General features: G+C 38.0%; 2 protein-coding genes across 2 annotated transcripts; one reads left to right on the top strand and one right to left on the bottom strand.

The window, feature by feature from the left end:
- Positions 1-2,587: 2,587 nt before the first annotated feature.
- LOC145633203 (G-type lectin S-receptor-like serine/threonine-protein kinase At1g11330) lies at positions 2,588-5,961 on the top strand. The gene is made up of 7 exons (XM_081685477.1): positions 2,588-3,863; positions 3,943-4,053; positions 4,137-4,291; positions 4,372-4,582; positions 4,758-4,995; positions 5,077-5,224; positions 5,345-5,961. Exons 1-7 carry the CDS (start codon positions 2,588-2,590, stop codon positions 5,648-5,650), a joined length of 2,445 nt encoding a protein of 814 aa, XP_081541603.1. The 3' UTR covers positions 5,651-5,961.
- Positions 5,962-12,497: 6,536 nt separating this feature from the next.
- On the bottom strand, positions 12,498-13,338 carry LOC145633202 (mediator of RNA polymerase II transcription subunit 15a-like). Its single transcript, XM_081685476.1, has 4 exons — positions 13,333-13,338; positions 13,035-13,208; positions 12,854-12,942; positions 12,498-12,731 (listed from the first exon to the last, which is right to left on the bottom strand). The coding sequence occupies exons 1-4, from the start codon at positions 13,336-13,338 to the stop codon at positions 12,530-12,532; spliced, it is 471 nt and encodes a 156-aa protein (XP_081541602.1). The 3' UTR covers positions 12,498-12,529.
- Between the last annotated feature and the right edge of the window lie 257 nt (positions 13,339-13,595).

The following is a 13,595-nucleotide window of genomic DNA, read 5'->3' as shown; positions in this document are numbered from 1 at the left end:
AAAAAATCAAAAATCAAAAGAACAATATTTCAAACAATAGGTTGGAAGAAAACAACATTTATTCTCAATGTGATGAACTATTTTATATAAGAATGATTTTTTTTTCAAGTTTGGACAAAATTACAAAAATTATAAGAACTTCAGAGGAAATAGCTGGAGGTAATTTTAGAAGTTGAATTCTACAAATTACGATAAATATCATGTTACAGAAAAATCATTATCACCAAACCAGTCACAATGATAAAGTACTTTTTTTTTAAAGGCAAATTATTATGTACTTGATAAAAGTTGAATTGAAGGCTAGGTGGGCATGTGCTTCACCCTACCAAAACATAATTTTAAGTATATGACAAAATACAATTATATAAAATAAAATAAAATACAAAAATAAACTCTCTAGTAACAAACTAACAACCCCCAGTCCCCCTCTAATGTCACTAGATATTTTATTGAGAAAAAGGTGGCTCTCAGTCGGACTTATGAGGCAATTACATGCTAAAATTGCATTCAAACAAGGTTGCTGAGCTTGCTACTTGGGCTAAGCCAATATAACAACCCATTGTACTAGGAAATCCATAACAAATTTCAATCAACTTTCTTGAGCAACTCTAATGGTTACTTTTAGGGACTAGCTTGTAATTTTAATAATTTTCAAGCTAATAGCCAAACCATTGAAGGATAGTTTAATAATTAGCTTGGCCAAGCTAATGCCAAGCAAATTAGCTTAGAAATTAATTATCTCTAATAAAATACTAATTATTTAAAAAATAAAGCTGAAAAATCTAAAGGCTAATCAGCTTAACCATTGTGACATAAATTAGGTAGAAGGAAGAATAGCTTTGCAATTCTAGGTGGCATGGCAAGCTAATTTGGTAATTAGCTTGCCGTTGGAGTTGCAGTCATGAATTGAATGCTTTGTAGGGTCCACAGTTAGTCATGAAATAATGAAAATTATGTGAGAACAAAAGAATTGTGTCTAACTACGGAATATAATTAACTTATTTTTCATTGGGTGGGAGGTGGGAACACTAGGAACTATTCAACAACGAGAATTTAGTCTTAAATCATAATTTAGGATGATTATGACTTTTTACAAGTTTTTGGGGGGTTTTTTTAGTACTTATATGTTTGTACTTTCTAGAATTGGACTGCTACTAACTTCGTTAATTTTAAATTTGGACAAGAAATATAAGATGTCTCACAAATAATACCCTTTGTTGCAACAAAAAAATAATGAAGATAGAATTTTTTTTTTTTATTAACATTTTTTTTTTGACAAGTTAATGGGATTACTGATTGTTTTTGTGGTAGTCAATTGTCGTAAATTTCTTTCCTATAACAAAAATTATGAGCCCTTTCCTAAATAATGTTGGGAAAACACGCAATTTCCAAAATACAGCCGATTTTTTTTAATTCCCACCGTACCGTCCACATCAGCTTAGGAAAGCAAACCGGTTTTTTTTTTCTCGATCCAGCAACAAACCGCTACTTCAAGTAGCTGCGTTGAGAGAATAAACCGCTACTTGAAGTAGCGGTTTTAATTTCATACACCGCTACTTGAAGTGGCAGTTTTCCTCAAAACACCATAATTTTGTTGAACTATTTTATAAGGGAAAAGGGGAAACTGATTTTGTTAAAAAAATACTTAGTAAATAATAGCGGTTTCTAATAAGTAAACCACTATTTGAAGTAGCGGTTTTTAGTAGCACACCACTATTTGAAGTAGCGGTTTTTAGTAGCACACCGCTACTTGAAGTAGCGGTTTTCTAATGAATCCGTTTTAAAAAAAATTCCCACTGAACCGGTGACGTGGACGGTACGGTGGAAATTAAAAAAAGATTAGCTGTAATTTGGAAATTAAATAATTTTCCAACATTATTTAGGGAAAGGGCTCAAAAATTATCCTAACATTTTTTTTTTTTGGTAGTAATGACTTATTGGCTTATTGCATGCATTCAGATTTTCATTTTAGTTTTGATTTCATATCCAAGAAAGGCTAACCATAACCTAAACCTTAAGAGCAATATTTACGCCCGGTTCAATTCACCTTAAAAATATAATATTAAGTAAAAATAATTTCAGTTTAATAAAAGTAGTTTCAGTTCATTAAAATAATTTCAATTCAGTAAAAATAATTTTAATTTATTAGTAAAAATAAGTTCAGTTTAATAAAATTCAGTTATATTATAGAAGAATTATAATAGAAAATCAGTAAAAAAATAATTTCAGTTCAGCAAAAATAATTTCAGTTCAGCAAATATAATTTTGTTTCAATAAAAATAATTTCAATTCAGCAAAAATAAGTGAAATAAACAGGACCTTATTCTTTTCCATCAAAGAAAGAAACTGGGGCGAAATCTAGGAAGTAGGGCTGCCCATCAATTTCATTATTGACTCGATTTTTTTTTTTTTTTTTTTTTTTTTGAAGACTCCTTATTGACTCGAATAATAATAAATAATGTACCTATTGTCAACATCAGACTTAATCACTGAAACTAATTAAAGGAATAAAAATTTATGAATGATCATATAAAACATACAAATCCATAAATTAGGTAAGAAAACTGAGCCACCAAAAGCATCTTCAATGGCTCCTCTTAGTTGGCTTTTTTTCTTTGGTGTACTCTATTTTTGCTGCCAACTTTGCTCTGCCATTGACAATCACAGCATCACCACCACTCAGTTTCTACAGGATTCTCAAACTTTAGTATCAAGAAATGGTACTTTCAAGCTTGGTTTTTTCAGCCCTCTAAATTCGGCCAATCGTTATGTTGGTATATGGTTTAACCAAGTTCCTGATACGACTGTTGTTTGGGTGGCGAATCGCGACAACCCCATCAGTGATTCATCCGGTGTACTGCAGATTTCTGACGACGGAAATCTTCAGTTGATCGATGGTCAGAAAAAGATCATTTGGTCAACTAATGTAACAGGTTTAGTCATTAAGAATTCTACTGCAGAGCTTCTGGATTCAGGGAACCTGGTTTTACAGAAGCCTAACACTACTGATACACCAGCAACAGTATGGAAAAGCTTTGATCATCCTACAGATACCTTTTTACCTGGTATGAGACCCACAATGTTAAGTACTTCTAACAAGAAAAATATCATTTTCCGATCATGGAAAAGCTCCTCGGATCCCTCTGTGGGGAGTATCTCAGTTGGTATTGGCACCCCAAACGGCCTTGCCCAAATCTTTATGTGGAAAGATGGTGCTAACTTCTGGCGAAGTGGTCCATTTGATGGTAACAATTTAATTGGACTCCCAAACATTGATACTACTGTGAAGGATGGATTTGTTCTTGAGGAGAATGATGGGAATGGAACATATGACATCTCGTTTGAGCCTGAGGATACGTCTCTATTGTTCAACTATCAGGTAAAGCCTAATGGTACTATTATAAAACAATATTGGAATGATGCAAGCTGGGTAGCAGGGTGGGTAGCTCCATCAGCCGTGTGTGAAGTGTATGGAACGTGTGGGGTTTTTGGCTCCTGCATTCACGACTCTGCGACTTGCAAATGCTTGCAAGGTTTTAAACCGAAATCTGATCAGGAATGGAAAAGGGGAAATACAAGCAATGGGTGTGTAAGACGGGAAAAACTTCAGTGTGGCATCCAAGGAGGCACTGAAGATAAATTTTTAAGGCTACAGACAATGAAAGTGCCAGACAAAGCAGTGCCAATATCAGCATTTAGTCAGGATGGTTGTAGAAGTCAGTGTGTGACCAACTGTTCGTGTTTAGCTTATGCATATCATTTGAATATTGGATGCATGATATGGAATGAAGCCTTAATCGACACTCAGAGTTTTTCTGCTGGTGGGGTGGATCTTTACATCCGTCTAGCAGCATCAGAGCTAGGTAAAACAACACTCATTTCTCCTTAGTATATAGTACATAAACATGAAATGATGATAATTGATGCATGCTTTACTTTCAGATAGAAGTAAAAGTCACAAAAAGACTGCAATTATTACATCAGTAACAATCATAAGTGCAATAGTAGCTGCAATATTCATGTACTTTCTGAGAAAGCGGATGAAGCAGAAAGGTAATAATATATATGCTGTTAATACTATACTAATATTGGTTATAAGCATTCCAAAATTTCTCATATTGACTCAAATAAATTAGGAAAGAGACAGCAATCAAACAGATACAATTTTGAAGTCGGGCAACTTGAACTACATGAGCCACCACTTTATACATACGATTTGCTGAGAAATGCTACAAACAATTTTGATGGAAGTAACAAACTAGGAGAAGGTGGCTTTGGTCCAGTGTACAAGGTATGTTTGATCAATCTGAAATGTGAGTTATGTGACACCAACAAAGAATTGTATATATCTTTATGTTCTATATGTTCCAGGGAACATTGGAAAATGGACAGGAAATAGCAGTGAAAAGACTTTCAAAATCTTCTGGACAAGGCCTCGAAGAGTTCATGACAGAGGTGAAGGTGATCTCAAAACTTCAGCACAGAAATCTAGTCAGACTTCTAGGATGTTGCATAGAAGGAGAGGAGAAAATGTTAGTTTATGAATACATGCCTAATAAAAGCTTGGATAGTTTTCTCTTTCGTAAGTATTATGTTATGTTGCTTCATTTCTTGCAATGTTTATACATATCATTACATTTTCTCTTTAATCTCTTTTTCTCTCTTTGAAGGGTTTACATTGCATCCTATCTTCCAACCCCTAAAGAATAAAAAGAGAGTTAAAAATAACGAACCTGGCTGGTTTTTCTTGTAAATAGATTCCCTGCATCAAGAACATCTATCATGGGAGAAACGCTTCAATATTATGGAGGGCATATGTCGTGGTCTCCTCTACCTTCACAGGGATTCAAGATTAAGAATTGTTCATAGGGATCTAAAACCAAGTAATATTTTGTTGGATGAAGATCTCAACCCTAAAATTTCTGATTTTGGCATGGCACGGATATTTGGGGGTAACCAAGATCAAGCAAACACCAAAAGAGTGGTTGGAACTTAGTAAGTAAGCATTTATTTTTTTTATTGAGAAACTGAAGACCAATAAATCTCAGAGCTTGCCTGACATTTTTCTTATGGCAGCGGTTACATGTCTCCTGAATACACAATGGGGCACTTCTCGGAAAAATCAGATATCTACAGCTTAGGAGTTATACTATTAGAAATTGTCAGTGGAAGAAAAAACTCCACCTTCCACCGCGAGGAGCAGTCTCTGACGCTGATGGGATCCGTAAGTGATCAAACTTTAGACATCTTAAAACCTTTTTTTTTTTTTTTTTTTTTTTTTTTTTTTTTTTTTTTTTTTTTTTTTTTTTGCAGTCATTGTCTAATCTTGGTTTAATGTTTTCAGGCATGGAAATTGTGGAATGAGGGGAATATGATTACATTCATTGATCCTGCGATTCTTGAGCCATGTTCTGAGAAAAGCATTCTTAAGTGCATACAGATTGGACTATTGTGTGTCCAAGAACTTTCTAAAGATAGGCCAAACATCTCAACAGTTATATCCATGCTTGAAACTGATGCAGAACACCTACCACATCCCAAAAAACCTCCATTCACAGAATGGGAGATTTCTTCGGAGGACCAGCAAAGTAGTTCTCTCCTCGGCAGTTCTACCAACACTTATTCCACAACAATTATACAGGGTCGATAATATGAGCTCTCAACATATAGCAGTCACAGGCTCAGAGGTATAGTTAATCAACGGCCTGTTAGCAAGTCCAACAGTAGTCAAAAAGTGTGATACTCTTATTGAATTGCATTGATTCCAGTAAAACAAAAAGGCAGTTAAACGATGCTATGATGTTCATTTTCTCCTGACTAACTTTACAGTATGAATTGGTTTGGACATTGATGACTGGCGTTAGCTACATATTATGCTTAGTCGCTTAGACATCAGTATAGTAGTACACACAACTGCAGTTCATTGGTTAAACTATCAAATTTTATTTTTATTTTTATTTTATTTTTATTTCTTATTTTTTTGTAATGTTTCAATTATTTCTGTAATGTTTCAATTTTTTCTGTAATGTTTCTTAGATGAAGGAGGTAATATCTCTTGCACCTTTCTAAAGTAAAGGAGAACAAGAATGATAACTCTGATACACATGCTTAAGGTTACAGCTAAGTCATCAACGACCATTAAGCTCGGGCAAAATGTGTAAAAACCAAAACACGTAAATTATACTCGTAGTAAACTTCACTAAGCTCACTCATAGATACAAATTACTTAACCTAACAAGGGACAGTAGCGATAAGAAATGAGATTTTTGAAATACAATTAACAGGATGAATTTGATAAGGTTAAAACTTAAAACTACGCACACGTTCAGGATTCAAGAAAGTGAGGATTTAGCTCTTCATCTACAGTGAAGGATAGTGATTTGGGCAGTAGGGCAATATTAGATACTATCTTATACAATTACTTGACCACTCGGACATGCTATAGACTAAATACTTCATTTTATTCGAAAAACATAAAAGAGAAAAAAAAATAACTAAAGAATGGTCGAGTCCAACACTTATCTATATTACTCATACATCAGACATGTATGTGAGGTTAAATAACATACAGCAGAAAATTGGTTCTTTTGATCAAACTCGGCTGCTAAGACCTATTGTAGTTAGCCATTGTATTAGGCCATATTGTATATATAGCTATTGAGCCGACGATAGTTTACGAGCCCTAATCTCTTTCTAGGTTGTATATATACTTGTGCATATGCTAATACAACATACACTACTCTATTCTCTCTATACTCAATATTATTGACATGGTATCGGAGCCGAAACAACGCTAAAAACCTAAAATTCTAATTTCTACATTCTAAAATTCTTAATTTCTTCACCGATTCTTCTCTATTTCTTTTCAATACTCTGTTCTAATTTCTTCTATAAGCTTCTCTGTTTTTCTCTGAATTTTTTTTTTTTTTTTTCTAATCAACAATGGTGGATGAAACGAAACTCGACCCTTCTTCTCCCTATTACCTCGGTGCTGGCGATCAGCCGGGGAATCAGATTACTAATGTCGTTCTCAAGGGTGAAAACTTTCTCGCTTGGTCTCGTGCTATCTCCCTGTCATTGAAATCAAGGCGCAAGTATGGGTTCATTGACGGTACTATCGCTAAACCTTCTGATTCCACTAAGTTGCTTGATTGGGACACTGTTAATTCTATGCTTATTTCTTGGATTCTGCGGACTATCGATCCCAAAATTGCTGCTTCTATTCCTTACTTTGAGGAGGCACGGAAGTTGTGGGTTTATTTGGAAAAGCGGTATTGCGAGGCTAGTGGCCCTCGTCTCCAACAGTTGCGGGCAGCTATTGCTACTTGTAAGCAATCGAAGGCTATGTCGGTTGAGGATTATTATACCACATTGATGGGTTACTTTGATGATTTATTGCGTCTCAAACCCCCTCATGGATGTGAATGCGGCAAGTGTACGTGTAATGTTGCCGTGAAATATGAATTGGACAGGGAGGAAGAAAAATTACACCAATTCTTGATTGGTATTGATGATGATAAGTATGCCCTTGTGCGTACGAACCTTCTTTCTCAGCAGCCCCCACCGACCTTAGACCGTGCCTATCAAGCGTTCCTTCAAGAGGAACGTTCTCGCGGGATTGCTCAAGGGAAGGCATCAATGGAGAAGGCCGAGGCTCATGTATTTGCTCTTCAAGGTGATGGTCGTCGCTCTTTTCCACCTCCTCGCACTGAAAAATCAAAGCTACATTGTTCTCATTGCAAACGCTCGGGTCATGAAAACTCTGGCTGCTTTCTTCTACACGGTTTCCCTGATTGGTGGCTAGAGAAGTACGCCAAAAAGGGGGGAACGCCACTTCTGGTCAGCAGCATACGGCATCTGGCAGCAGGCCCCCTGCTATGGCTGCTGCCCCTGCTTCTGCCCTTGTCTCCTCTGCTGCTGATTCCCCTAAGACACGGGCTGCTGCTGCTCGTGCCCATGCTGTTAGCAGCCCTCTTGGGGCTTCTTCCGGGCCCTCCCAAGACACTCTTGCTGCTCTATCCGACCTCCAACCCGAACATGTTCGTATGCTTTTGAATATGGTTAATAGTCACCAACAGGATAAGATGACTGGTGAGCCTATTTTCTTGCCTTGGATAATCGATACCGGCGCTTCTCATCATGTTACCGGGAATGATTCTTGTTTGTTGAATGTGCATTATATTTCTCCTTGTCCCGTCGGTCTCCCGGATGGTGCTCATGCTATGGCTACTAAGGAGGGCCGAGTGTGTTTAGCAGATGGCATCATACTTGAGAATGTTTTATTTGTTCCCAAATTACATTGCAATTTAATATCGGTGTCTAAAATGATTGATGATTCTAAATGTTTTGTCCAATTCACTGACTCTTTATGTGCTATACAGGACCAACTTTCGGGGAGCCTGATTGGAGCCGGTGAACGGAAAGATGGACTTTATTACTTCCGGCAAATTCCTAAAGCATGTGCGGTGACCAATACAGGAGTCTCTACCTTTGATTTGTGGCATCGTCGTATGGGGAATCCGTCGGACAACATTGTCAAGTTAGTGCCTGCTATTAGTGGTAGTTCTAGTAGTAATTCTTTGAATAAAGCATGTACTGTTTGCCCGCAAGCTAAACAATCACGGGATAGTTTTCCTATTAGTGATAGTAGAGCTAGTCGTATTTTTGAATTGATACATTGTGATTTATGGGGGTCGTATAAGACACCTTCTACCTGTGGTGCACACTATTTTTTGACTATTGTGGATGATTTTTCGAGAGGTGTTTGGGTTTATTTGTTAAATGACAAAACTGAAGTTTATTCCTCTTTTTGCTCCTTTTTTGCTATGATTAAAAATCAATTTGATGTTTCTGTGAAATGTGTGCGGAGTGATAAAGGTACAGAATTCAAACCCTTGCTCCCTTATTTTGATGAACATGGCATACTCTTTCAAACCTCTTGTGTTGGTACCCCACAACAAAATGGGAGGGTAGAGCGCAAACACCAACATATCCTAAATGTTAGTCGGGCCTTGATGTTTCAAGGTAATTTGCCAATATCTTTTTGGGGAGAGTGTGTTCTTGGGGCGGTCTATCTAATTAACCGTACTCCATCTCGTTTGTTAGATAATAAAACCCCATATGAACTTCTTTTTGGTAAACCACCTAACTTTGATGTCTTAAGGGTGTTTGGGTGTCTATGCTTTGCACACAATCAGAAAGCCAAGGGTGACAAATTTTTACCTAGGAGTAGACGTTGTGTTTTCTTGGGATATCCGCATGGGAAGAAGGGTTGGAAGGTGTATGATTTGGAGACGGGTGAAATTTTTGTGTCACGCGATGTTAAGTTTCACGAAAATGAATTCCCATTTATCCTTAATGATGCTTCAAATGATTCTAATGTTGGTAATGAACGAGTGTCTAGTGTTGATGGTGGGATCGACTTTGATTTTTTGGACGATCTTGAGCATGTTCTTGCACTTGGTGAGACCTCTAATCGGCATAGCACTAATGACAGCAGCCCCGAACAGCTCTCTGCCACTGTTACAGCTGCTTTGGGGACTGCTGCCTCTGGTACGGCTGCTGCCAGCGACAGTGACAGCTTTGCTGCTGCCTCGGGGTGTGCTGGCAGTGTGGACCCCCCCCCCCCCCCGCGGCTGCCACTGCACACCGCAGCCATGCCGCGGACAATTCTGCCAGGGGGGGCAGTCCGGGTTCTCCTACTGCGGATTCTTCTCCTCATGATTTAGGACGTGGTGACCGTCCTAGGCATCCTCCGAAGTGGCACAAGGATTATGTCGCACATGCTATTTCTAGTCCATCTATCTCCTCCCGTTCATCGTCTACTCCATGCTCCTCAGGTACTCCCTATCCTTTAGCACATTTTGTGAATTGTGATAAATTTTCTATGCGACATCGTGCTTTTATTGCAGCTGTGGATTCTGTGGTAGAGCCACGAAATTTCAAGGAGGCTATGAAAGATGCAGGGTGGAGAGAGGCAATGCAAAAAGAAATATCTGCTCTAGAAAATAATCATACATGGGTAATGGAGAAATTACCTCCAGGGAAGAAAGCTCTTGGGTGCCGATGGGTTTACAAGGTCAAGCTCAATTCTGATGGCTCTATTGAGAGATTGAAAGCTCGTCTTGTTATTTTTGGTAATCATCAGGTCGAGGGTATTGATTATAATGAGACATTTGCTCCTGTTGCTAAAATGACCAATGTTCGGGTTGTTCTTGTTGTTGCTGCTGCGAAAAATTGGGAATTGCACCAAATGGACGTTCACAATGCTTTTCTCCACGGTGACCTTGATGAGGAGGTTTATATGACACCTCCGCCTGGTTTTCATGGTTCTCAACCAGGTTTGGTGTGTCGTCTTCGCAAGTCTTTGTATGGTCTTCGGCAGGCACCTCGTTGTTGGTTCTCTAAATTAGCTACTTCTCTGAAAAGGTACGGTTTTGCCCAATCGTACTCTGATTACTCTCACTTTACTCTGCAATCTGGGTCTATTCAACTTACTATTCTGGTGTATGTTGATGATTTGATAATTTCTGGAAATAATTCTTCTGCGATCTCTTCTTTCAAGTCATATTTGAGTGACTGTTTTCACATGAAAGATCTGGGTGTTTTGAAGTATTTTCTTGGTGTTGAGGTTGCCCGAAGTCCGGAGGGCATATTCTTATGCCAACGGAAATATACTCTTGATATTATTGCAGAGTCTGGTTTACTTGGGGCACGCCCGGCAGGTACACCCATTGAGCAGAATCATACTTTGGCTAAATCAGAATCTCCTTTTATTTCTGATCCTGAGATGTATCGGCGACTTGTGGGTCGTTTGATTTATTTGTCTTTTACTAGACCTGATCTAGCTTATGCGGTGCATATTTTATCTCAATTTATGCAACAACCGCGACAGGACCATTGGGAGGCCGCTCTTCGTACAGTGCGATACTTGAAGGGATGTCCGGGTCAAGGAATCCTTTTGAGTTCAGATTGTGATTTGCATATTACTGGCTGGTGTGATTCGGACTGGGCAGGTTGTCCCTTGTCGCGTCGATCTATTTCTGGCTGGTTGGTGTTTCTTGGTGCTTCCCCTGTATCTTGGAAGACTAAGAAACAGGACACTGTGGCCAAGTCTTCTTCAGAGGCCGAATTCCGCTCAATGTCTAAAATTACAGATGAGCTGAAATGGTTAAAGGCTTTTCTTCTAAGTTTGGGTGTCTCACATCCCCGCGCAATGAGTTTGTTTTGTGATAATCAATCTGCTTTGTATATTGCGCAGAATCCGGTTTTCCATGAGCGTACCAAGCATATTGAGATGGATTGTTATTATCTTCGTGATGCAATTCAGGATGGTATAATTAGTCCGTCTTATGTGAAGACCACAGACCAATTAGCGGATATATTCACAAAGGCTTTGAGTAAAGGTCAATTCTTGTACTTACTTGGCAAGTTGGGCATTTGTGATTTGCATGCTCCAACTTGAGGGGGGGTATTAGGCCATATTGTATATATAGCTATTGGGCCGACGATAGTTTACGAGCCCTAATCTCTTTCTAGGTTGTATATATACTTGTGCATATGCTAATACAACATACACTACTCTATTCTCTCTATACTCAATATTATTGACACACTGATACTGTTCGAAATCAATGTAGAAACGTGAGCCACACCCAGGCAATCAGCCTGATTTACAAAATTTTGTAAATCAGCGCTTTTCGTGGGCCCCACAGCGTACTTCATAATATTTTTATATTCTTCTGTAGTTTTTGTCGTTAAGGACGAATTTATGCCGTTACTGTGGTCCTTTAACGTAGCAAGTAACGTCGTTACCATCAAACTCAAACAGGAAAGAATTAATTTTAAAAGTTCGACCCTCTATCTTGGATCGCCATTGTCATCCAAATTGCTATCTTTCAGATCCGTTGGAAGATCAGTCGTGGGTTCGGAGTATGACATAGTGGAAAGGTCGTCGATCTTCTCAATTAAAGTGCTTACCCGTGATTCCAGGTTTTTTCAATTCGGTTTTTTGATTCCGGTTTGAATGTACTGGTTAGATCTGTTTTTGGGTGTGGTGTGTTTCGAGCAGATTGATTTGTTTAATTCAAAAGTATATGATTTGTAATTTCGAGCAGATTGATTTGTTTAGCTACTACCCATGATTGGCTACCTTATTTTCAATACAATTATCCAATTTTGGCATTTTGTAGAATATAATGGCTTGGGGTAGAAGATGGTAATTCAGGGTGTTCTTGGTCTCGGGGAAGATGTTTCTCCCAGTAGAAAAATAAGGGTTCTTCAAAATTGGGAAAGTGATGTTAACGATGTTAACGCTTTGACTATGGAAGACGTTAGTCAACATTTATCAACAAACATTAACGACTCGCTAATTTTACTTGTTTACCCTTAACTTTAATAGCAAATTGACAATACTACCCCCTGATTGACATTATTTGCCACTCAGGCTGATGTACTAGTATTTCCCCGAAATTCAGAATGAGAGTTCCTCACTTCTGTTTTCCTACTATATATATCACTTAGATTTTCATCAAACTGCTGAAACACACTCCCAGGTGCCATACTTAGAGCTGAAAGATTCTCCTCCAAGACCAAGGGTAAAGTCGGAAATAACAGATCGAGCGCTATCATCCCAAGCTCGAGCCATGTCTCCTAGTCCTAGCGACACAAGGCCTCTAATGCACCTGTCAAATCTAGCTCTTGCCTTCTCCGTCAAATCTTTAGTCTCTTTACTGAAACAAAATGACAAATTTGAGTTTCATTTTTCGAAACCCAACCTCATTAGTCAGTATATACATTTCAAGCATGACTTGTAAAAAGTAGATAAGAAATAGAAACTGAAATATTCACTCACCAGCATCCATCAGGTTGCCTGTCCAAGATCTTAAGAGCGGTATTAGGGTAGTACGAAGGAACAAGAATCTCGATTGAAAGAGTCAACATCTGCAAGTTAAATATGAAAACAATGATCGAATGAGTATGGTTTTAAATACAAGAGCAAAGCACAGCTGTGAGCGGAGAATGAAAAAGCATACTGATTCCATAAATCCAAAATGTCTCTTAAAACTTCCACTACAGGACACAGGTTTATAGGTACATTTGATGATGGTCTCATCGTGACTAGAATCAAAATCACAATCTACTTTTAGCACTGTCTCAATAAGTCTCTGTTTGGTTTGTCTAATTCCATCCATTAAATCGTTATTGACCTGCACAAAGTCGAGATATTATGAAAGAGCATAAGCATGCCGTTCTTACAGATTTAATTTACCATGCTTTCTAAGAATGTATATCAAAATTTCACTCTTCCAATCAGTAAAATATAAAACATACAGACATTTATAAAGCCTCAAAACTCTAGTTCAAAGATGATTTTGCTGTAAAGAACATACATCTTGTCTATGACTAAAAACAATACTATTTGCTCATGCTAAATTATGCTGCAGGAAAGTGTATTATACCTCTTTTCTCGACTTTTTTCTGCACGAACCATAATTATCCAAGGCCGACACAACCCCTCTCACTGAATTTATGTCACGTTTCATTTTTTTACAGGATGTGTATCCATCGCCAGTACTACAATATACTGCTGGTGA

This window comes from Chenopodium album, chromosome 5 (genome assembly GCF_948465745.1).
Source record: "Chenopodium album chromosome 5, dcCheAlbu1.1, whole genome shotgun sequence".
NCBI lineage: Eukaryota > Viridiplantae > Streptophyta > Magnoliopsida > Caryophyllales > Amaranthaceae > Chenopodium > Chenopodium album.
The sequence above is the reverse complement of the archived record's forward strand: the minus strand, read 5'-3'. Positions and strand labels throughout refer to the sequence as shown.

Excerpts from the sequence above, each read along its gene's own strand:
- LOC145633203 (XM_081685477.1), top strand. The coding sequence starts at position 2,588 with ATGGCTCCTCTTAGTTGGCTTTTTTTCTTTGGTGTACTCTATTTTTGC. Across the intron at positions 4,292-4,371 it reads GCTTTGGTCCAGTGTACAAG|GGAACATTGGAAAATGGACA; the intron begins GTATGTTTGATC and ends TATATGTTCCAG. Across the intron at positions 4,583-4,757 it reads CTTGGATAGTTTTCTCTTTC|ATTCCCTGCATCAAGAACAT; the intron begins GTAAGTATTATG and ends TCTTGTAAATAG.
- LOC145633202 (XM_081685476.1), bottom strand. Across the intron at positions 12,943-13,034 it reads ATTTTGGATTTATGGAATCA|ATGTTGACTCTTTCAATCGA; the intron begins GTATGCTTTTTC and ends TTTAACTTGCAG. Across the intron at positions 12,732-12,853 it reads AGGCAACCTGATGGATGCTG|TAAAGAGACTAAAGATTTGA; the intron begins GTGAGTGAATAT and ends ATTTTGTTTCAG.